At 48.5% G+C, this 23,845-nt stretch overlaps 1 protein-coding gene and 1 pseudogene across 2 annotated transcripts; one reads left to right on the top strand and one right to left on the bottom strand.

Annotated features, from left to right (window-relative positions):
- Positions 1–15,595: 15,595 nt before the first annotated feature.
- On the top strand, positions 15,596–18,518 carry LOC133901506 (alpha-galactosidase-like; annotated as a pseudogene).
- Positions 18,519–18,629: 111 nt separating this feature from the next.
- Positions 18,630–23,066, bottom strand: LOC133901583 (uncharacterized). 2 transcript variants are annotated; one of them, XM_062342963.1, is made up of 8 exons: positions 22,811–23,066; positions 22,107–22,673; positions 21,422–21,587; positions 21,282–21,332; positions 20,922–21,104; positions 20,688–20,793; positions 19,728–20,419; positions 18,630–19,452 (listed from the first exon to the last, which is right to left on the bottom strand). In XM_062342963.1, exons 2-8 carry the CDS (start codon positions 22,571–22,573, stop codon positions 19,066–19,068), a joined length of 2,052 nt encoding a protein of 683 aa, XP_062198947.1. In that variant the 5' UTR covers positions 22,574–22,673; positions 22,811–23,066; the 3' UTR covers positions 18,630–19,065. The 2 variants fall into 2 exon arrangements, with proteins under 2 accessions (XP_062198947.1, XP_062198946.1); XM_062342962.1 differs by having other exon boundaries at positions 22,107–22,649.
- Between the last annotated feature and the right edge of the window lie 779 nt (positions 23,067–23,845).

The raw sequence follows: 23,845 nt of genomic DNA, 5'->3' as shown, positions 1-23,845 counted from the left end.
GACCCATCCTCCGGAACCGAGAAGGCACCGGGCGTGTCGTCAAGTGGGCGGTGGAGCTGGCGGAATTCGACCTGCACTTTGTCAGTCGCCAGGCGATCAAAAGCCAGGCACTCTCTGACTTCGTGGCAGAATGGACACCCGTCCCCGAGGACGTCCCAGAAGAGATTTCTGCATATCCCGGGCACCATGCGCCCGGGTACTAGATCATGCACTTCGACGGTTCCCTCTCGCTGAAAGGCGTGGGGGCCGGAGTGGTTCTCACCTCCCCAACGGGTGAAGAACTCTGGTACGTCGTGCAGCTGCAGTTTCACGCATCCAACAACATGGCGGAATATGAAGGTCTCATCGCTGGCCTCCAGGCCGTGGTGGGTCTCGGGATTCGTCGCCTCCTGGTCAAGGGAGACTCCCAGCTGGTGGTCAACCAGGTATCCAAAGAGTACCAGTGCACGGATCCTCAAATGGCGGCGTACGTGGCAGCAGTCAGGAAGCTGGAGAAGCGCTTCGATGGCCTTGAGCTGTGGTACATCCCTCGCCGCGACAACGCTCTGGCCGATGACCTCTCCCGCCTGGCCTCCTCTCGTGCGCGCGTCCCTGCCGGAGTCTTTGAAGAAAGACTCACACGGCCTTCCGTCCTGCCTGCCGAACAGGACGAAGGGGAAACCTCGAACTCAATTCAGGGGATCCCGGCGGCGCCCTCAGTGGGAAGCCCCGTCAGGGTGCCACCGTCCGGCGAGTGCGCTGCACTTGCTGAATGTTCTCAAGATGCCTCGTGGATGGACGACATCCGAGGGTACTTGAAGGAAAAGTTCCTCCCCTGGGATGAGGCGTCTGCCGAAAGAGTTGCTCGGCAGTCCAAACGCTATGCCATAGTAGATGGGGATCTCTACCGGTGTAGCGCAGGCGGTGTTCTCCTGAAATGCATCTCCCAGGCAGAAGGCGGCGAGCTTCTTGCTGAGATCCACGAGGGCGAGTGCGGTGGCCATGCATCGTTCCGCACGCTGGTCGGGAAGGCCTTCCGGCAAGGTTTCTACTGGCCTACAGCCCTCCAGGATGCTTCCAAGCTGGTTTGGCGCAGCAGAGCGTGCCAGTTCCATGTAAAACAGATTCACCAGCCAGCTCAGGCTCTTCACACCATCCCCCTGTCATGGCCTTTCGCGGTCTGGGGGCTGGACATTTTGGGTCCATTCCCCCGGGCAATCGGGGCTATGAGTACCTCTATGTCGCCATCGACAAATTCACCAAGTGGCCGGAGGCGGTCCTAGTCATCAAGGTGACCAAGAACACGGCGCTCCAGTTCATCCGCGGTATCACCGGTCGCTTTAGTGTCCCGAACCGGATCATCACCGACAACGGCACCCAGTTCACAAGTGCCCTGTTCGGGGACTACTGCGAGGACCTCGGCATCAAGCTCTGCTTCGCCTCCGTTGCTCATCCTTGAAGTAACGGGCAGGTTGAGCGCGCCAACGCGGAGATACTAAAAGGGCTCAAAACCCGGACCTATAACGTGCTCGCAAAGCACGGGAAGGGATGGGTGGACGAGTTACCCGCCGTGTTATGGGCCAACCGGACCACGCCAAGTCGTGCCACCAGGGAGACCCCCTTCTTCCTCGTGTACGGCGCTGAGGCGGTCCTCCCCTCCGAGCTCACTCTAGGCTCCCCTTGGGTGCATGCCTATTCTGAAGGTGAACAGGAGCAGCAGCGGCGCGATGACGTAGACTACCTGGAAGAGCGCCGACGGCGCGCCGTCATCCGAGCAGCCTGCTACCAGTAAAGCCTGCGGCGCTATCACCAGTGCCACGTCTGGGCATGATCTTTTGAGGTGGGGGATCTAGTTCTCCGACGCGTCCAGTCGCGCGAAGGGAAGAATAAGCTATCCCCTATGTGGGAAGGTCCCTTCACCGTAATCGGGGTCCCACAAGAAGGTTCTTTCATGTTGGCAGCAGAAGATGGGCAGCCGCTTCCCAACCCGTGGAACATCGAGCACCTGCGCAAGTTCTTCCCGTAGATGGCCATGCTCACGGCTCAGGTCAACCAGCCTGGGGGCTTCCCCCCCGCCCTAGTTGACCGGGGGCTACCACTAGCTAAGTAAGTCACCCAACCTTGTAAAAAATTGTCAATACAGTATAAATATTAATGTGCAATCGTGTCAATTTCATTTCTCTGGATCCCGTATGTTTAATCTGTCTGGTGAGATGCTCGATTGTGTGAGGGAAAGTTCGCTCTCTCTTTTTCCCCGCTGATAAAAGAATCTCGATCGGTATGCGCGCGGGCAGTTGCCGCTGACTTACGTCTGTCGTGGTAGGCTGTGGTGTTCGGTGTCGTGGTAGGCTCCCAGGCACTACCGAGCCCCTGGGGTCCTCGGGTAATCCTATCGCTCGAGCTGCTCGAGTAGTCCGGAGCCTAGGCCCCAGGGGCAGGCTGTCGGTGCTCGGTCTGGCCTGTCATACCCGGGCACCACCGGACCACAGGACCTCTGAGTTACACCTCTGACCGCTCTTGTCCACTGATCTGGGCTTTCGAGAGGTCTCGGGTCAAAAATGAGAGCAGTCTATAATGAGTACCGCACTAACAGAGCGCACCAGGCAAAGAATTTCTCTATTTTTCCCTCAAGTCACAGATCGACAATCCGAAGCAAAGGCAGCTCGACCGCGAGGGCCTCAGCGCCTAGGTCGCTGCGTGATCTTTAGGGCCCTCGGGTGGTCTTACCACTCAGGCTAGAGTGGCCGAGATCGCCTGGCCCCGGGCTCTCCATGCGCTCCCTGGTGCTCAGGCGCCCCGCCTTCGAGAGCCAAGTTCCCGGGCACCCCGAGCTCGGAGCCCACGCTCCTCCTGGATCGGTCGGCCGAGAGGCCGACAGCTGTCCGGTGAGTAGTTAAATCCAGACAAATTTACATTCAACTATATTTCGCCCTCGAGTCGTCCTCGGGGGCCCTCGTGCTCTAATCCACTCGGTGAGACGGTCCCCCCACGTGCAAAACCCTGCCGCATGTACTCTTTTTCCTGGAACGACAGAACAGTCTGTGGAAAGGTGTTCCGTGCGTGCGGTAGTGCCCGATCGAAGTCTTTCATGACGATCGTGGTGTTCGGTCCGCTTTTTAGGGCCCCGAGCACTACCGAGTCCCTGGGTCCTCGGCTAATCCTATCGCTCGAGCCGCTCGAGTAGTCCGGAGCCCAGGCCCCGGGGACGGGCTGTCGGTGCTCGGTCCGGTCCGCTCTAAGCCCGGGCACCACCGAACCATGAGGACTCTTGGTCGCGTTCCCGCCCGTGCGTGTCTCTAGTCCACTGGCTGAGTGGTCGCAAGGTGAAAAGGTGCTCACCGGTCTTGGCGTGTTCCGCGTCGGGTCGACTTGCCTCCCGAGCAGGAAGATTTGTGCTTTTGTCTTTTGACTTAGCTGTGGCGAACCCGCGAAGGCCTGGGGGCTAAGAGAGCCCGGAAAGATAGTCGGGGCGATATCGTTCTCGGGGAAGGAAAGGTCGGATCAAACCGACTAAGTACTCCTCGGGGCATCAAGGCAAAACATCAGAAGAAGCATCAAGCACTCGCAAGAATACCGGAGTTGCGAGCCCAAAGAAAAGCTTTCATTATATTTACAAAGGGAATACAAGCATTTCTAAGGGATCACTCCCGTATTTACATCAAGTCAAAGAAAAATGAAAGAAAAAGAAACTACAAAAAGCCTAGTCAGAGTCGACGTCGGAGTCGGAATCGTCACGGCCTCTCCCGGAGGCTGGCGGCGGCGGCACTTCCCGCTTGAAGTCGGCCGCCACCTCGGCAGCGGTGCTCCGAACTGCTTCCCGGGCGGTCTCTTCCTCGGCTTCGACCACTCCTTCCCGAGCTGGCTCCAGCGGGAAGTTCGAGTCTCTGCTCCGGTAGCAGGCCAGGACGTGCTCGGCCACCGCTTGGGCCAAGCCGCGCCCTTCCTGGGTGGCAAGTTCCTGGACGGCCAAGGGCAGCGCCTCGAGGCGCTCACAGACCTGCTGGAGTCCCAGGACGAATCGGCCGAGACCGTCGCCCTTCGTCTCCACGACGAGTCACCCAAGGCCGGCCCTCGCCATGGACCGCCGCATCCGCCGGAGTGTGTCCTCCAACATCTGCTGCAGGCTGATCCACGCCAATGAGGTGGCCTCGAGCTCCTCCTTCATGGCCCGCAGCTGTTCCTTGAGCCCTTGGCCCCCGACCGCGTGAGAAGAGCCGGCGCCGGGTGCGTGGCCGGCAGCCAGCTTCACCTGCCCTGCCAGGACGGAAAGGGCCTGCTCGCGGGCGGCTAGCTCTGCCTTGGACTTGGCGAGTTGCTCTTCCTTGGCGGTAGCGGCCGCCGCCGCCTCGGCAGCCTCCGATTCCCGGTGGGCCAGCAGATCTTCCCGGGCGCAGAGGTCCGCCGCCGTTATCTCGGCGTCGACCTCCCGAACTGCGACGTCCTCCTCCCGGCGTTGGAGCTCCCCTTCGGTGTGCCGGAGCTCCTCTGCCTGCTGTTGGAGATTGGCGCGGGCTCGGTCAACCTCGCTCTCCTGACGAGCTAAGTCGGTCTGGAGGGCCTCTGCTGCCCTCTCGCGGTCCATGGCCACCTCCTCCCGCTCCTGCGCCCGCCTCTCCCTGGCAAGGGCCTCGGCAGCTTCCTGTCGTGATGCCTCAACCAGGCTGGCGGCATCTTCCCGCTCCCGCGCAATCTTCGCGCGGGCCTCTTCCATGGCGCGCTGTTCGTCCTCATTGGCAGCACGCGCTGCGAGGAGGCGGGACTCGAAGGAGTGCCAAGCAGTGGTAAGCTGCGCTTTCTCCGTGGCCAGCGCGGCACGCTCCGCCTCCAGTTGCGCCACCTCCCCCGCTATGGCCGCATCCAGCCGCTCGATCACCTCTCGGACGCTCTCGAGCACGACCGGGAGAGGGTCGGCAGGCTGGCTGGGCGGCGGCTGGGCGCTGGGTCCCCAGCGAGCCTCCTCCGGGGGGTTCGGGGTCCCCGAAGATTGCAACGCAGTCATCCGCCCCGGGCTTGGTGCGCTCGGGGCAGGCTCGGACGGCGCTGGACGCTCGGGCGATGGCTGTGTCTGTCTCGGCCGCTGCTTCCGCCGGCCCCATCTCCGCCGCCGTGTCCGCCGGCCCCGACACGGCCGCCGCGTCCGCTGGCTCCGTCTCCGCCGCCGCGTCCGCCGCCCCCTGCTCCGCCGCCGCATCTGCCAGCCCTGGCTCTACCGGTGCACTCGGCTCGGGGGCTGGCGCCGGCCTCGGTGCCTCCGGCTGCCCCTGGCCTTCGGCGGCGCCCGTAGGCGACCTGCAGGAGGAGGACAAGGATCAAAACCAAAAAAAAAGGAGCTTAGTTTGGGCAAAGCACGCCCAAGAAAGAATGAAGGGTAAGACTTACGTGGTTGTGGGTCTTCGGAACTGCCATCGTGCCGCCGGAAGTGTGAATTCCGGGCTCGGTGGCGCCTGCCCGGCCTCCCCCCTCTTCCTCTTCCGCCGGCGGCTCTGCGGGGCCGCCGCCTGGGTCCCCGCCACCGGGGCAGGCCCGAGCCGAACAAGGCGCTGTTCCAGAACTGCAGGTGCCGTGGGTTCCAGAACCGTAGATGTCGCCCCCGCCGGCGGTCCCGTGCTGGGCGGCTAGCCGACCTGGCTTCCCCCCGCGCCTGGCGATGGCGGCGGCGGGGACTCCGGCGCCAGAATGTAAAGCCGGGGGCGCTTCCCCCGCTCCACGCGGCCGCCCGCAGGCACTCAGTTCCCCAAGTTTCCGTACAAGAGTGCTCGGGAGAGAGTGCTCGGGGAGTTGAATAGTGCCCCCGAGCACTCGGTTCCCCGAGGACCCCGAAAGCCCCCCGAGGGGCCCTCCGATGACGTGTCCGCCAGTCAAGGACCCGAGGCCACATTTAATGAGCGCGCGTGGCCTGACACGCTCAACTGCTCCCGCCGCGCTCAGCACCAGTTCCTTCCACGTTCTGGCAGAGAGGCGTGGGGACATTAAATTGCACGGGTCCTGTCCCGTGCGATCCGGTTTGTCTCGGGATAACATCGTCAGTACCAAGGCGTTCCGTCTGCCACGCTGCCGTGGCAGGGGAATGGGACAGGACGGGCACGCCGGTTGTTCTGCGGCTGCCCGGTGGGCCCTCTCTACGGCGTTCAGCGCCAGGGCATTTATGGCGATAGGTGACCGGGCGTGCGACGCATTTCCACTCCCCGGTCACCTCGCCCAGAGAAAATGATGACGCTTTCTGTCTATGGCGCCTCGGGGCTCGGGCCCTTTTCCTCCCGTTGAAGGTATGTCGCAGCAGAGGAACATTTAAGGCAGCGGCGGCTCGGCAAAAAGAGAAGGGACACAAGACACAACAAGGGACGAACAAAAGAGAGAGGCGACACACAGAGGAAGGAGAGAGCCCACCTGAGAGGAAGCCCAGACCAACTCACCCAAGCTCGGCCGACCCAGTCGAGAAGAACTAGAAAGCCAGAGGAGCCCAGCTCCTTAGGGAGATCGAGCTCTTTGTAATCCAAAACATCCTTGAGAGATTTCCTCGAGGGAGATATAGCAATCAAACAGGAGTAGGGTATTACGCTCCCATGCGGCCCGAACCTGTCTAAAAATCCCCAGTGCATTTACTTCTTCCAGCATTCAATCACCACCCCCGGCCATTTGCATTTACTCTCATTCATTTCTCCGGCGAACTTGTTCAGGATCATCCCCCCGGCCGAATCTCTAAAAAGGGGTCTCTCGGGATCCCTGCGACTGGAGTTCACCCTCCGACACAGTCCATTCCCAGTATGATATTAATTCCCTTGGATTCTAGAATGATAAGGTTGGCAAGAAAGTCTACCCCCTTGTGCATATACTTATTTTAGGGCATACATGCCTTGATTTCATTTCTCCTCCAAGAGAACTAGCTAGCACCTGATTTTTATTAATGCTCTTGGCAATTTATATGCATTCACAAATTGGGATGATCTGAATGAATGCGTAGCACCAAAATCAAACAAAACTATAGCAGGGTGAGAGTTTGCAAAAAATATACCCAGCACTACGTCAGGAGCATCCTAGGCTTCTTCCACAGCAACGTGATTGACTCGACCATGCATAGCATTATGCTGGATTGCTGCTACTGATTGTTGCCCCGAGCTTGTGCTTGGCCTTGCTGCTTCTTGGGACACTTGTTCGCAAGGTGTCCAAAGTTGCCATAACCAAAACATGGACCAATGTTGCCTGATCCTTGACCGGTGTGATTCTGCTACTAGGGCTGGATGTTGTTGTTGGGTCGCTGCTGCTGAAAGTTGAGTCATGATTGTTGCTGTTGCACTGGTTGCACTGGTTGCACTAGCAGCTTGCAAATGCCTACAACCTGATTGGGCCTCTTCTATGGTGGCCTTTGTTGCTGATTCTGTCCTCCATGGCGGAACATAGGACCTACGACAGGGGATTGAAATGGAGATGGTTGTTGCTACCTGAAGACTAACCTTGCAAGATATGCTTGCATTCTTCTCCCAAATTATGTCGCTTCTTCTCCATGATGAAAGCTCTATCTACCAGTTTCTAGAATCTGGGGTAGTCATTGGCTGAGAGGGCATACTGTAATCCTGTGTTGAGACCCTCTAGGAAACAGTCCTACTTCTTCTCATCAATATCAACATCATTGGGAGCATAGAGAGAGAGTTGGGTGAACTTGGTGAGGTACTCTCTTACTAACATGGGTCCTTGCTTTAGACTGAGGAACTGTTTCCTCTTCAGCTTTACTTCTCCTGCAGGGACATGGTGTGCACGGAAACTATTCTGGAACTCTTCCCATGTGATCACTTGATGATCCTCGTGAGCGGCAATGTATACTGTCCACCATTCCTTGGCTCAATGAGCTAGTGAGAAGCAAAGATAACTCTTTCCCTTCTGCTACACTGAGCTATCTGCAACTTGCTCTCAATGGTCTTTAACCAATCATCAGCCTCCATAGGTTCAACTACCTGGGAGAAGGTGGGTGGCTGAGTACTCAAGAAAGTTTGGAGTCTAGATTGCGGTTGATGTGGTGGTGCTTGCTAGACTTGAGATTGCTGGTTTATAGCATGCATCAAGCCTTGGAGAATGGTCATCACTTGGTTAGCATCCATCAGAGGGGGCAGGGGTGGAAGATCATACTGGTTGGCGTTAGTGTTATTGTTGTTGACGTTGTTGTTGGTGTTGTTGTTGACGCGCCTGGTGTTCACCATCTGTTGGTAACTGAGATATGAGAGGAGAACATAAGAGAAAAGCGAGGGCGAAAAAGCAAGACAAGAACAGATAAGGACAGATAGGAACAGAAAAGCACAACAGAAAGGGACTTCCAATTATTATTATATTATTAACTAATGCAATTGTAGAGGAAGAACCTCCACATTACACCAACACACAGATAAAGATCCAACTCAATACAAGGCTCACACTACAGACACAAGCCACAAGCACAGACTCGAACAGACGACACACGGGACTAAACAATTTATTTAGCTAAAGACATCCTCCTAGCTCAACACTACTCCTCGTCTGCTACACTTGATGGACCTGCTGCATCTGCCAGACAAAGCCTCTTGCATGACGGGGAACGGGGTGGTGCAGCCACGGGTGCCTCAGGAGCCTACTCGGGGAACTGTCCAGGGTCCTCCAGCAGAATCTGCAGCTCGCGGATGCTCTGCTCCTGCTCCTCGTGACGCTGATGCATATCCTCTAGCTCATCTAGGGCTCTGTTGAGCTCAGCGTACAGGGCGGCAGTGAGGCGGACCTGCTCTCTCAGACATCCATCTGGCTCATTGTTGACAGGCACGAAGATAACCTCCAGACTACCGGATGGGCGCTGCTAGAACTTGCCAAACTGAGTGAGACGAAGGGCATGTCTGTTCTCCCTATAGAAAATAGCCAGAGCCTGGCGGGCGTCCTCGATCCTAGCCTCGAAGGTAGCTCTGAGGGCGACGACAGAGTGAACCCAGCGAACTCGGTGAAGACCGTCGTCGATGGGCTTCTCAAACATGGTCACCTCTACTGTCCAGGAGTAACCATGACCTTCAAGCAAAACTCTGACTCTCTTGTAGAGTGTAGTGTCGTGGCAGCCCAGAACCTAAAGCAGGTATCACAGCATGCGAGCAAAGTAGCCAGCGAGCTATCCGTCGAAGTAGAACTCGGTAGGGGGTTGGTGTGCCCAGACAACACCAACAGGGATATCTTGATCAGGAACCAGCACACACTTGTGCTAGGTGACCTTCGTGTGAGCCATCTAAAATTTTGAAGAAGATAGAAAATTAGTAATAGTTTTGTAAAGAGCAATAGACAGGGAGAGGAAAAACTAAAGGGAAAACAATTTTACAAAAGTAGTTTGTACAAATATAAGTCCTTAACTTGTCTATTCTATCTAGACTGCATCCTACGGTCAATATGGCTCTGATACCACTTCTATAACATTATGCTAGGATCAAGTTTCCATACATGCATTAAAGGAATAAAACTGGGCACAACATATGTATGTCAGGATCAAGATTCCATACATGTGTTACATCATCAATGTATCATCACAGTGCTATTATTACAGTAACATTAATAATTTATTAAAAAAGGATCTGAGGGTCTAAAAAAACACAGTGGAACAAGAGAGCTTCAGTGCAAATGGGTCTTCCATCTTCCACAGGCGTCAACCGAGAGCACAACAGCCTAGAACAGGAGCTCTGGGTCAAAGTTGTCCTCATCGAAGGATGCGACATCATAGACGGCTTCTGAACAGCAGAAAGATGCAAGAGAGGGAGCAACGCATGTGAGTACATAATGTACTCCGTAAGCGAGGGAAAACATGAAATGGAGCTTAAGTTAAGAAAAGGCTAGACATTGGTTTACTGCACTACACAACCTTGACCTATACTCCAACAACAGGCATCCTATTTACTAAGTGAAGATACAACTATAATGAGAGAGATAACTCATCGGATTCCATCTGACTACCAAGACTCACCAGGCAATCCCATTACCTGGCTACCCAACCATCCAATCCAGAGCCCTGATCTCAGCTAATCAAGAAGAAGTCCAAGCCGCTCTTGACCATGAGCACGGCTGATCGATCAGTTTTATACTCTGCAGAATTTGTACAGCTTTCCCCACGAGTTGTGATTCCCTTGTTGCTTCACTCTTCTGGGGTGTGGAATCAGGGTCTCACTACAAGGCCTTTACAAAGCTCCCGTCGATCTATAGGCACCCACTGAGGTTTCACCGCTAATAGAAGATTCCATCACTGCAAAATCCCACTCTTGTACCACTCAACCGTCCATTGGTACTCACAGAACTGGAGGGGTGGCTAATTAGTTGGCCAGGCCGACCTATATAGGCCTCATGGTTGTGCGGATTAGCTTGGTTACATGTTCAAGAACCGGTCCTTAGGATCCCACAAAGGAATAACCACAAACCTGCTATGCAGCACCACCTCAAATTAACCATCCAGTTAGGATCTCTATACCATGTTGCTACAAAATTACCATACCCGGTTCTTATTGCATAAACATTAGTCAAGATTAACATTTACCCAACTATGACTACACTAGCATATCTACCCTTCCTTAACCATGACTCATCAACGGCGACAAGGAATAATCATACAAAAGCTAGTAAACCCTAACATGGGATTCCAATTTTTGACAAGCATGCAATTAAGGATAAATAAATACACATGAATTCTAAAATAGGTGCAAGATGTTCAAGCACACTTGCCTTCAACTGAGGATTGCTCGAAGTTTTCAAAGGCTTGATCTTGTAGGTTCCCGAACTGATCACATCCTAATCGACACACCGGAAAAGAATACCAAGAAAACTACTAAGAATAGTACTTAAACTAGGTAAAGACCCTATAAAAAGATTCTACACATTGCCACGAGAATTTGAGCGTGAAAATCGCCCAAATCAGGGCTACGAGCAACATGTTATAAGCTTTTAAAGTTCTAGAAGCTTTTCTGTAAATTTTACTTAATTCCAGAGAATAAACAGAATAAATTTTATACTGAAAATCTTAATTATGATGTCATAAAGTGAAAAGGATTTATTTTGTTATTGAAAACCCCATGGAGTTTGTCCATGAGATCGTGGACCGAAGAAAAGTTCCTCATTCCACTGGTCCACGGTGGATCACAGGTGTCGGCAGACTCGGCATGGTGGCGAGGGGCCGGAGGGTTGCGGGAACGGTGCTACGGTGGCTGAGAAGCTCCGATAAGCGGTGGAAGAGGGAGAAGGGAGGGCAGCAAACTCACCCTGAGCGAAAATGGCGACAGAGCGGAGGCGAGGCGGCAGGGCGACGGTGATGGCAGCGACAGCAGTCAGAGGGGCATCGGGGATGAGCTCCGATGGCCGAATGACGACAATTTTCCCTGAGATCGACTTCGGAGGGCCCTACGGTGCCGAAGAGAGAGTTAGTTCGGTCAGAGATGACGCATACGAAAAGAAGGGTGGCAGTGGCGCAACCATGACAGAGTTGAAGAAGATGAGGGTGCTGATGGAAAATTCGAGTGAGAGAGGGGGCATGAGAGGGTGGTAGAGGTGCCAAAATTTGCTGAGAAGGTTCAAGGCAGCTTAATTATGCATGAGGTGAAGCAGAGCAGCCAGGGCCCGGGGTTGAAACGGGCGATGGCCATGGCCATAAAGCCAGTGGTTTCAGGATTGATTGAGGGGGTTTGAAGCCGGGATTGAAGGGGGCATCTATGGGGGAAGTAGTGATGGGCATTAAGGTCCTTGGATCTGGCCGTTACTGAGTGAGGGAGGCGACGGGGAGGCTCAGAATCGAGTAGCCAGCATGGAGGGGATTGAGCCGGTGGAAGGTAGGAGAAGGGGAGCCGGCTCGGGTGGGGTGGCTTGGGCTACTCGACTGGCTTGATTCGGGCATGCATGTCGGTGGGAGGCGGCGGCGCGCGCAGGAGAGGTCGGCTCGGTCGGGTGGCTCAGGCCAAGAGAGTGAGGACGGGAAGGGAGAATGGGCCGTGGCCCAAGCGGGAAGGAGGGGAGGGAAACCAGCCCAAGAGAGAAAAGAAGGGGGGGAGAGGGGGTTTTGGGCCGAGGGAAGGAAATCGGCCCGGGAAGCTTTTGCAAATTTTAAATTGCTTTTCTTTTATGATTTAGAACCATTTTCAAAATATATTTTAAACGAGCAACTTCTAGCGATCTTTTGCAAATATTTTTCAAGCATAAAACCCTATGGCAGCTAATGCAGCATGAATGCATCAAACAAGAATATAACCTATGGGAGTTTAAATTTAGAAATTAATTTCCTTCTATTTGAACAAAATTTGAAACTCCTATTTAAATTCTAGCAAAATTTTAAACTATTGCAAAAATTAAAAGTTTAGAGTGTTACATTTAAAAACCTGACTATTTCCATTCAAGGTTCTGTTGGCGAAGTGTTGATAAAAAAAAATACCGCATTGCTAAATGGAACATATTGTGCCACCCCAGAGACCAAGGGGGTCTTGGGATCCATGATCTAAATACAGAGAATATTGCCTTACTCAGCAAATGTCTTTATAAGTTGCTCACGTCTGATGGAATGTGGCAACAACTGATACGCAACAAGTACCTAGGTTCAAAGCCCCTATCTCAAGCCAATGGAAATCTGGGGACTCATATTTTTTGGCCAACCTTATGAAGGTGAAACGAGATTTTCTCCACTTTGCAACCTTCATAATCAAAGATACCACCCAGATCAGGTTTTGGGAGGACCAATCATAGGACCGAGATAGGCAACTAGAGGGGGGTGAATAGGCGCCTTACAAATTTCTTAGAAAATAGATGGCCTACTCCTTCACCTAACGCTCCTCAAAAACGCAGAAACGGAAGCATAAACTTTAGAGAGACAAAGTGAGAAAAAACGTTCTAAGACAACATGACTCCACGGATGAAATATGAATCATATGCTCTATTCAAGACCATTCCATGTGTCTTTGTGCAGAAAAGCTTGAAACTTGAATGAATAACAAAGCAAAAAAGACAATCACCGAAAAAGCAACTCTCCAAGTTGATTCAAGACCCTCTCAAATACATGAGTATATGAACGTTTATGCATGTAGCAATAATAAGAATTACTGCACAAAGGTGAAAAAACTGCAGCTCAAAAAGAAGAAGAAAATCACAACCGAAAAACAAAAACTTGCAAACTTGCAAGGGAACCAATAAAGAGAGACTAGAAGGAGGGGAATTCAAGCATATGCAAAAATATAAACTTTATTACTCAAAGTGATAAGCTCTATTTTAGGTGAATTATAAGAATTTTTCTCTCAAAAACTCTCACCTATTATATAGGTTAAGAACTCATCTCCTCTGCTCTAAAATCCTAGCACTAGGCTCTTAAATAGATAGCATAAGGGGCTCAAGTGGCTGGTTCAAATTCTCCCATAGCCCTACCCCTATTTATAGGCCTAAGAAACTTGACTCCTAAGTTTTCTAACTTATTACCAAAATATCTCTCTCTTGTAGTACACTCCTACCTACCATCGAGAGTATTTTGGTCTATTTCTTGATATGTCCATCGAATGGCCGTGGCGCCTTCACAACTTAGCTTTGTCTCTTTACACAAGGTTCACGATGGTACCACATACTCCTCCAATCCTCCCACGATTTTAAGGCCCAACCGTGAAATCCTCTGCACGTTTCTCAAAGCATGACTCGCCACTTGCTTACACCTTAAGCAAATGCTCTGATGTCGACACGTGTACTCCGTCTTATGATCCTGACCGCCGGCAAGTCTCTCCTGCTCCCGATCCCTTGGGTCGCCTTGTCACTTGCACCGACATCCTTTTCACTTGACTTTGTCAACACACCATCGTCATCCTCCGTTTCATACTTTACTTGACCTCCACGTGTATAGCTAGGATCACTCTTGATTTCGCCCGGCCTCCTTGATCATCCGACACCAAGAACCCACTTAGCCCCGATCACCCGCCGTCGACCGCCAGATTGCATCCTTCACTGCATATCATGAGATAAGCAAACACATTTCTCCAACTCAAACTCCCGTTAGTCCATAATCAAAATACTCAAACCAAGCTAAAGCAATCCAAAACTCAACAAATCAAATCGAGAATCTTGTAAGTCACTCATCACATATAAATCAAAGTATATTTTAACTTGGTTTCTCACCGGTGGTTGAAAAAATCAACTTTGCGAATGGGAAATTCAACTCTGCCGGCGGTGGTGACGAGGAGAGCCGTCCTGGAGAATAGCCTTGGCCGGACTCCACAGATGGGGTGACGGATCTCTTGGCCTTTGTTGTCTAGTATTAATTCTCATTTTCCCATGTGATGAGATTTGGATTCGTAATTTCATCCAATTTTTGCATGCGAGCTGTCCAAAAACACTGCCAAATTATGTAGGAACATTCATCTGCGTGCCCAATGTTGTCATAGCTAGGCAAACCTGGATTTTGAACAACCCCAAAAGCGGAGTTTGTTAAAAGGTTCTCCCCCTCTCATATTTTCTGAGGTCTATTTCTTTTGCAGTGTTGTTGCAAAATGTAAGACTTGCATACATCTTTGATACTAGTTTCACTCCAGTCTCCTCTGCCCTTATTTACGTCATCTTCGTCCAAAGCTATGCAAGAATAATTACAGAAACAACGATCTCTAGTAATCTGTCTCTCCATGGCACTTTATATATGGTTTTATAGCCATTCTCATAGGTGACTTTCTCAACAGCTTTGTTAATCTTTGTGCTAGTCAGAATATGCCTTGTAAAATAGAGTCCTCTCACCACTCAAAAACTCAGTTTTATCCTCAAGTACACCACTGTAGAATACAAGCGCTGGGTTTTTAAATTTCTTTTGAACCAGCACCTCTCTTAACTGACTCTGTAATTCAGATGGAATAGTTGGAACCACTTCCACTGCAAAATAAACGAAGAGATAATTCGACAAATAGGTAAGACAGGCACTCATTCTGCCTCAAATACCAGATGCGATTGTGTAATCCATTACCACAAAAGTGCGGCAAAAATCATAAATTGCTTGTGCCGCTGATGCCTTGGTGGATACCGGCCTTGCAAAACTTGGTTATGAGTACATCAACATAGATAGTCACTTGAGATTTACTACCCTCTTCTTTCGTCCCTCCCTTTTTCTTTTCAGCTGTTGTTCAGTTGAAAAAGAGAAGTGACCGTTCATGAAAATGCAGATGATTATTAGGCAGCCTATGATAGGGACTCCCAGGTGAGTAAATGTTGATAGAATCATATATGTAGAGTAACGAGTAGCAAAATGAAGTAAAGAATGATTTTAGTGCTATGGAGATGTTGGGATCGAAATCCCAGACAAGGTGAGCCTTCGGATATGAAGATATCGAAGGACTCTCAGAGCGACACGTGTTGGAGGAGGAACAGTTTTTCGATCCCTCTTCTGGGTACACTGTGGCCCTATTTATAACCCGTACCCGGCAACCACATGTGCGGTTTACAAATCCTACCCCCTCACCTGCTACATTCCCGAAATATCCGGGAACATTATGGTACAAATGAGCATAATTACATAATTACAGCAGTATCCCGGGCAACCGGAATCGGACCCACTGTCTCGAAGCGATTCCTATCTCCGAAGGGCATCGAAGCCTCCTCCGCTCAGATGTCCATTGGATAGCCTTCGTCCCTGGAGCGAATGTCGGCTTGCATCTTCGCCCACTGCGAACACTGCGGGCTGCGGGTCCGGACTTCGCCCGTCAGCCGAAGGTCTCCTTCATCTTCGCCGGTATGGGAGATCGAAGGTGCGGGCGTGTCTATACCCTTCGACCGACGTAGCTCTATGATCTTCGCCGCTTGCATATGAAGTCCCTGGAACAAAACCACAACGGCAAGCACACAGTATTTCCAATAGACTTCGCGGTTTCCTCCGAAGTGGGGGGTGGGAGATCATCCCCAATAGGAGACATCAAAAGATTCACTTTATCAACAAAACAATGTACAGCTTTCTTTATTCCACATGGTAATTTAGCTGCAAATGCATTAACATTCCCATCAGGAATAATGGCCGTGGCAGACTATGTGCATGGAAAAGGGCTCAAGCTTGGAATCTATGGTGATGCAGGGTATGCATCATTTACAAAAGAAAAAACACAAAGTAAAAAAAAATGCTTATGGAAGAATTAGCAACACATGAAAAATTCATTCACTCCAGTTTAATGGATTTTGTGCTTCAGTTGTTTCCTTTCACAAATCACACCTCTCTCTCTCTCTCTCTCTCTCTCTCTCTCTCTTCAGGACACGAACAAGTGGCAAAATGATGCCCGGTTCACTTGGATACGGAGAGCAAGATGCAAAAAACTTGGCATCTTGGGTGGCATAATTGTGTCAATTAGATCAAAATTTAAACATCTCCAAATTATGCCTTCCTTTTAGCTTCCAAACTGAATTTTGCAATTTTTCGATTCAAAGGGAGTTAACTACTTGAAGTATGACAACTGCAACAACCAGGGAATCAGCCCTCAGCCAAGGTGATCAGCAATCCCAAAAGCTCTTAAAAGTTTCTCCTAATCATGCTATCTTGGGAAACTGACATTGACAGCAAAATGCAGATATAGCACGATGAGCGAAGCACTTCTGAATTCTGGGAGGAATATTTTCTTCTCCCTCTGTGAATGGTAATTGTTGTTTATTTTCTTTTTAAGCTATCAAATAGCGGGTTTGAATTCAATTTATCTGTTTTAAAAATGATATTATTGTGTAGGGGTGAGGATGACCCAGCAAAATGGGCGAGTGGTGTAGGAAACAGCTGGAGAACTGGTGACATCAAGGACACTTGGGCAAGGTGAAGTTTTAAACTTCCTAACAGAATCCAGCTGTCCTGACAAAATATGCCAGATTTTGGTGAAGTTTACAAGGATCTTGTCATTTACCTGACAAACTTGGCCAGATTTGGCACCACCCTGAATATGACTTACTCATTGGCTTATTAATGTTTGATGCATCTTGTTGCCCTGTAATGCTTCAGCCGACAAGTGGGCATCATATGCGGGGCCTGGCAGATGGAATGGTTAGTCCTTCAGGCCTGCAAACATTTTCAGCATGCCTTCCGAATGAACTGTTGTTTCTGCTCTTCAGACACAGACATGCTGGAAGTTGGAAATGGCGGGATGACAACAGAAGAGTACCGATCCTATTTCAGCATATGGACTCTAGTGAAGGTAATGAAATGCATTCTTTGGTTTTACCATCAGAGATGAAACCCCCAGAACAGAAGTATTCAACAAACTGTGCACACTTATTCATTCGCAAGATAAAGGTGCTGACCTGACTTGATGCAGGCACCTCTCTTGATCGGCTGCGACATCCGCTCCATGAGCAACGAAACCAAGGAAATCCTCAGCAACCAAAATGTTAATGCGGTTAACTAAGGTCAAGAAAATACACTGATAATTCCTTTCTCTCTTCAAATTAGTCATGTGAAAGTTAGAGATGATATGATACGAAGCTTAAATGGTTTATGAGCAGATGAGCATGGGGTGCAAGGACACAGAGTGCAACAAGATGGGGACCAAGAATTACGTACAAGAAAAGCAAATGTTGTGATTGGCACATCCGTTGTGTGACTTAGTATAAAGTACATTATCTTGTCCTTAGGTTTGGGCTGGGCCACTAAGCATTGTTCAAAAAATCGGTGATCGGTAACAGCTCGCAGTTAAGGAGTAGAGATTAATCGGTTAATAGGAGATTAACTGAATTAATCAATCGATCATTAATCGGTTGGTATAAAGTACTTGAAGGGTTTACAAAAATACACAATAAACTTAACCCTCCCTTTCGTGGGCTGAGTGAGATGAAACAAACCAGCCCAGCCCAACATAGTCCAACCCAAACAACATCTAGCCGTCAGATACCCAAACCCGTAGATCCAATAGTTTATACTGCTCCACCTCCTCTATATAGAAGAACACCACCCGTCCAACCAACCCTAGCCTCCACACCACCCATCCCAAACCCTACTCCACTGCACCGCTCAGCAGCGAGGGGCATGAGCCGCGGCGGCACGAGGGGCCGCTGTAGGAGCTGAGTGGTGGCGGCGCGAGGGGCGGGTGCTACCAGAGCTAAGCTACGACGCGAGTCATTTTGTGACATAAGTGAGGGGATTAATCGGTCAGTCAACCCAATTAATCGGGTTGCCAGATTGATTAATCGGCTAGCTAATTATATAGCCAATTACATGGTAATCTACTCGCTACCTTGCCGATCACCGATTACTCGGCCGATTTTTTCATCACTGCCACTAAGTGGTGGGAGAGTTGCTCTTGTTTTATGGAACAGAGGGTCTACTGAAGCATCTATCACCACCAGCTGGAGCAGCTTTGGCTGTGTTCATCAACTGTCGTTGATGCTCATGATCTGTGGACAGTAAGTATTTTATCTAATCATATACAAGCCCTACCATAGTATATTTCTCTAATTGCATATTGCGATTTTTCTCAAACTTCTTTTGTGTGTTTGATTTTGTTTGTATGCAGGCTGAGGTTACATCATCAGTGCTGGGAGAACTGAAGGAAACAGTAGATTATCATGCTTGCAAGATGTATGTGCTCACCCCAAAATAGAAAGGATACTCACCACTGTATGTTATTATCAAATAAATCAATTCAAAGATTTCGAAAAACCACAAGGAATTCACAAAAGTTGTTGATTATGTGGCTCATCATGAACAACTATGATCAAAGTGGCTATTTTGTGGGCATGGTAACCTCTTATTTCTGACTTGGCATTGCTACAAGATATGTAGCATGTGTCCATAATTCATAATGGATATTGATACAACTCGAGCTCTTAACTACAGAAAAAGACCATCTTGTATTTCTAATATCTAGCAATTATTTGCAAGTTACATCTTGCATGTGTGCTAAATTTACAACTGGATGCTTCATGACGCAAATTCAGCACCAGAATAATTGTACAAAAGCATTGCCAAACATATCTATATCAGTCCAGGACTCTAGGCGTTCATGGGTGGGTTCTTCAATATGCCAAATCATCAACACCATATGTACTCTGACACATTTTGACCTATCCCAACTCCACTTAATTCATATGATATTCTGAGGATCCTCCCATAATTCTTTTGGCATATAGTATCCCCGTGCAGTAAAATCAAAACCCAGTCCATCCAGCTGGTTGGTAGGATCCGTCTTTCTTTTCTTCACCATTCAGATTATTGAGGGGTTGAGAAATTTTCCCTAAGTTTGATATCTTGGGATATACGGTTCCAGAAGGAGCAGCCTTAAAGCTATCTTGACCAGAGGCAAACGGATCAGCACCAGGGTTTGTGTTCAATTGTCCAAGTGAGCTGGCTTTGTTGCTGTTTGATGCCCTCAGGGTTCGGACTGACCTGGGGTGGGCACTCTTCACAGCAACTTGAGCTTTTGGCCCATCAGGAAAAGCTGACCATGGCTTTGGATCAGGGCTTGGAGTCCCTGGGCTTGAAGTAAATAGGCCTTGCCGGAGCTCTGGAGGGGTTCCTTCAATCTTCTCCCTCGGCTGTGAAAACCAACAAAATAATATATCAGCTTCCTGATACATACAAAAAATGAAAGATGGTACTAAGGGTCTGGACCGCAGCAATGAGTCATTAGCAATGTCAAATGGGAAAACTGGGCTAGGCCATTGTAGGCTAGTGGCCAAGCTGGCCAGTTTTAATTATGTCAATTATTTTCACCCTTTGGTCAGTTAACCAAACCAAGAAATGAAAATTTGAACCCAGATACTAATTCTACAGTGGGAAGCTTAGTTGAGGCCCATAGGAGTAGTCATACCGGAGTATCAAAGCTTGTGCTGGGTGGGGAGAATTCAACCTTCGAGCTTTCTCTGAACTCCTTAACTGGCGGCGTAGCAGAAGCTGCAACTAAGGCTTGCTTAAGTTCTTGTATCTCTCGCCTCTGAGAGGAGCAAATGGCAGACAACTTATCAAACTTTAATGAAATTTCTTCCTTCTCCAAGTTTGCTATCTTCAATTGTTCCTTGAGTAATGTTACTTCCGCTTCCAGTTGTTGTTCTTTCAATATGCTAGTCATATTTAGATTACCAGCATTGTGCAGTGAGTTCATTTTAATGTCATCGAAGTCTGCCATGAAGGAGTTGAAGGCGGTAGTTTGAACACTGGTTTTGCTCTCTGTTATCACTGTTTTGGTTTTCTCTAGCCCATACTCCGCACCATTTGGAGAAAACCTAATTTCGAAATCCCCAGGGGAACTATCAACAGATGCAGACAGAGACTTTCGATATGTATTATGAGTTGGTGTGTTCTGGTTCTTAGCCTGTGATTGCTTTGAGGTGACTTGGTTAATGGGCTCTTGATCAGAAGCTGAACCCTTGTCATCAACAACAGCTAGCTCCTGAGCATGTTGAGTTGACCAAAATGCACCCATAGAACCCTTATTCTCCGTAGCTTTTGAAGGACCCTGTGAACTGAGGTTGGAAGTATCACTCTGAGGTGGTCTCCTTGGAGCTGAAACAAACAATCTAGTTATTAAACAAACAGAGATGAATGATTTACAGACAAAGGAAAAATTGAGACCTAGAGAAGAAAAAAGATGAGCAGTGAGAAAAAAAACGGAGTTTTTATTTGCATTGAAGTATATGAGATTTCACGCTACAACATTTCTTACACTTCCTAATTTTTATCTAGCGAAACCTATCAAAAAAGAAAACACATAACCAAGTAGGCAGCAGTGGCTTGATTTTCCAAAAGGACAAAAAGATGCTAGTAAGCAAACCTTCATCCACAGCAGTATGTGACTCAAATGCTGATCCAGATGGGGATCCATCAGGTAAATCCTTTTGCAGCTCTAAAGGAAGTAATTCATTAACACGGAACCACACCTATAACAGAAAATTTGTCAACAATGGAGAAACAGAAGGCCTTTTACATTTCATTTTCATGGAGCATGCACTAATTCAGACCAACCTAAATTCATGGAAGTGAATGGCCAATCAAGCAAAGCCCTTGCCTGTGTAATGTCTGGTCTCGCATCTGGAGAAGAATGAAGCATGTCTCTGATCAGACTTGTAATGGAAGAACTGTACTTTGGTACTTCCGGGATACGATAATTCCCATTAAGTATTTGAAGCTTTGATTCTCCATCAAATGCAGACTTGAAGTAGCAGATTCTATACAAGAGACAGCCAAGAGCCTGAAAAACAGCACCATCTTAACTCATGACATTATTAATAAATAATAATTAATCAGATACTAGAAAATAAAAGCAACTCAGTAACACAATAGGTCATATAGTGTACTAAAATTTGGTAGCATCAGATGAATTTGAAGGAAAAGCAGAATGTAATATAATAGCTGCAGAGAGAGTTACCCATATATCTACTTTCTCACAGATAACCTCCCTCCTGTACAAGTCCCACATCTGCCAGAGTGCCAGTAAACAAGCTTACAGTGAGTAAATACTTACAACGACAAGAGGAAGGGCTAAAAATCGAAATTTCCAATCTAAACCTCAGGAGCTCTATATGCGGGAGTGGTGTGCTTTCTAATGTTATCCTCTTCAATGCCCATCTCCTCAGGTTTCTCAAAGCACTTATGGTTTGTCGATACACTACCAAAATCACATAATTTCCAAGCCCCATCAGCTCCAAGAAGAACATTTTCAGCCTTTAGGTCCCTGTGCATGAGATACATCAGATGTAAGCTTTGAAATGAAACTCGACACAGAAGTTTTCTTGAGGGTTCAAATTGATAAGCTACAACCAACTATAGTTATAAATGCCTTAGAATAATAAAGCAATCAAAACTTTGTGCAAGAGCTATATGGAAAAGCACAAAAAAAAAACTATCATACCCATTGATGCAACAAGGTACCTGTGTTATTGTCCAGTTTGCAAGGCTACAAAGAACAACGAAGTTGATCCAAATGCAATTTAGTACCTTGGTCTATATAATATGGTGGTAGATATTGTTGTGACACAGATGTCATGCTACATTCAGATATGACAGACCGACTGGTATATGACTTTTCTGCTGTTTTTCAGCTGGTCCAATTAATGCCACTCAATAAAGCACACACGCTTATTGAATGACAATAACAAAAGCATATGCAAAGTACTGGAGCATGCAGGACAGAGCACTGCTTGCTCAAAACATTCTGCATAGCACCTCCATAGGATAGAAAAGAAGGGATCACCTATGAGCAACAGGAGGCGTCTGGCAGTGCATCGCAAAGACGGCATTGCAAACATCCCGGAAGATCAGCGCCACCTTCTCCTCATCAAAGTACTCCGCTCCCCTCCCATCTAAAACAGAAACCAACGACTTCTCGCAGAACTCCATCAGCAACAGCGCCTCCCTCATCCGTCCCATGTCCAGTATCGCATGCACGACGAGCGTGACCACGTTTGGGTGCCCCTTGAGCGATCTCGTGACCGTGATCTCCTTCTGGACAAGCTCCAGCGACTCCTTGTCCTGGATGATCACGTGCTTGAGCGCGTACTGCTTCGACGGATTCACTAGGTCCCGGGCAGCATATACACAAGAGAACCCGCCTTCCGCGATGGCTTCCCGGACGTGCACCTTGACATTGCCGACATCAAGGGTGCGGCCCTCAAGGCCGACGGGTTGCTCTTTGGGCATGAACTGCTTGAATCTCCACATGGCGGGGTTCAGTTAAACCCCCAAAATTGGTGGAAAAGAAACTGCAACCGCGCCTCGGGTAGCTTGATCTTGCGCGCTAAAGAAGAAAAAGATGAAGAACCTAAGACGATGAATTAGATTTGATACGATAAGCTGCGTGCAAAGATTTGGATTTGGTTGCTCGCAGTCACAGCAAAGATCCCAAAGAACATTACGAAATCCTAGAGCAATTAGTCCAAGCAAGAAGGAGCCGCTTACCAACAAAAGACGAAATCAATCTGGGATCCGGATGGATCTGCGCTCCACGCCGGCCCGGTAGCGCGGTATATGAGGAGAGCGACGCCTCTCGACGAGAGGAGTGTTCGATTCTAGAAGGGGCTGGCTTGTTGTGCGCCCCGTCGCCGGCGGTGAGTATGCCGACGAGGAGGCACCGCAAGTTGCGGCGGCGGCGGTAGAGTGTGGACAGAGCAACAGGGCAAAGGGAACCCTCTCGAGTTTGTTTTCTGCTTTTGGTTTCACCCAATTTTATTGCTTTTGGTTTCACCTAATCCACGGCCGAATCCTCAGGCCTGTTTGTTTTCTGCTTTAGTTCTGTTTCTACCGTTTATAGAAGTCAAAACAAATGAATTGTTAAATAAATAGTTTTTGAGATGTTATAAATCTGTTTTTAAGAAAAATTAACTAAACCTGAGAAGCTCATTGAGATACGTTTTTTTAAGCTATATGCTGAAAAGCTAAATATTTATTGTAAAAGTCAACAACTCATTTCTAAAAGTAATTTTTCAGATAAGTAAAATACAATTTTTTTAAAAGATTAAAAGCATAAGCTTAAATAAACATGCCCCATTTTCCGTTGAAACTACTCTAGTTGATTTAGTCAACCTGTTTTGGTTGGTAGCCACATTATGCCTTATGTAAGGTATGTTTTGTTTCTGGCTTTTGCTTCTGTCCGAAGTTAGAAACTCAAATAAATGGGTTCGTTGAAAAATGGTTTCTAAAAAAGATAGAATCGTGCTTTTGAGGAATTAATTTAGATGATGATAAGCTAGCTGAAAATAATTTTTTTTTAGAAGTAGGGTGTTGAGAACTCAAAAAATATTATAAAATCAACAGCTAAAATCTAAAAATAATTTTTCAGAAAAGCCAAAAGCATAATTTTTCATAAAAGTCAAAAACAGAAGCTCAAATAAACATGCATGTAGTTATATTTGTGCAAGCTAAGTTAAGACGGGTTTTATCATGACCATGTATTTAAAATTAAACTTTGATCATGGTTTTCTTACAAAATATATT

The sequence above is a fragment of the Phragmites australis genome, chromosome 20 (assembly GCF_958298935.1).
Source record: "Phragmites australis chromosome 20, lpPhrAust1.1, whole genome shotgun sequence".
In the NCBI taxonomy this organism is placed as follows: domain Eukaryota; kingdom Viridiplantae; phylum Streptophyta; class Magnoliopsida; order Poales; family Poaceae; genus Phragmites; species Phragmites australis.
The sequence above is the reverse complement of the archived record's forward strand: the minus strand, read 5'-3'. Positions and strand labels throughout refer to the sequence as shown.

Excerpts from the sequence above, each read along its gene's own strand:
- LOC133901583 (XM_062342963.1), bottom strand. The coding sequence starts at position 22,573 with ATGTGGAGATTCAAGCAGTTCATGCCCAAAGAGCAACCCGTCGGCCTT. Across the intron at positions 21,105-21,281 it reads GTGAGAAAGTAGATATATGG|GCTCTTGGCTGTCTCTTGTA; the intron begins GTAACTCTCTCT and ends GCTGTTTTTCAG. Across the intron at positions 19,453-19,727 it reads GCACAAGCTTTGATACTCCG|CCGAGGGAGAAGATTGAAGG; the intron begins GTATGACTACTC and ends TGGTTTTCACAG.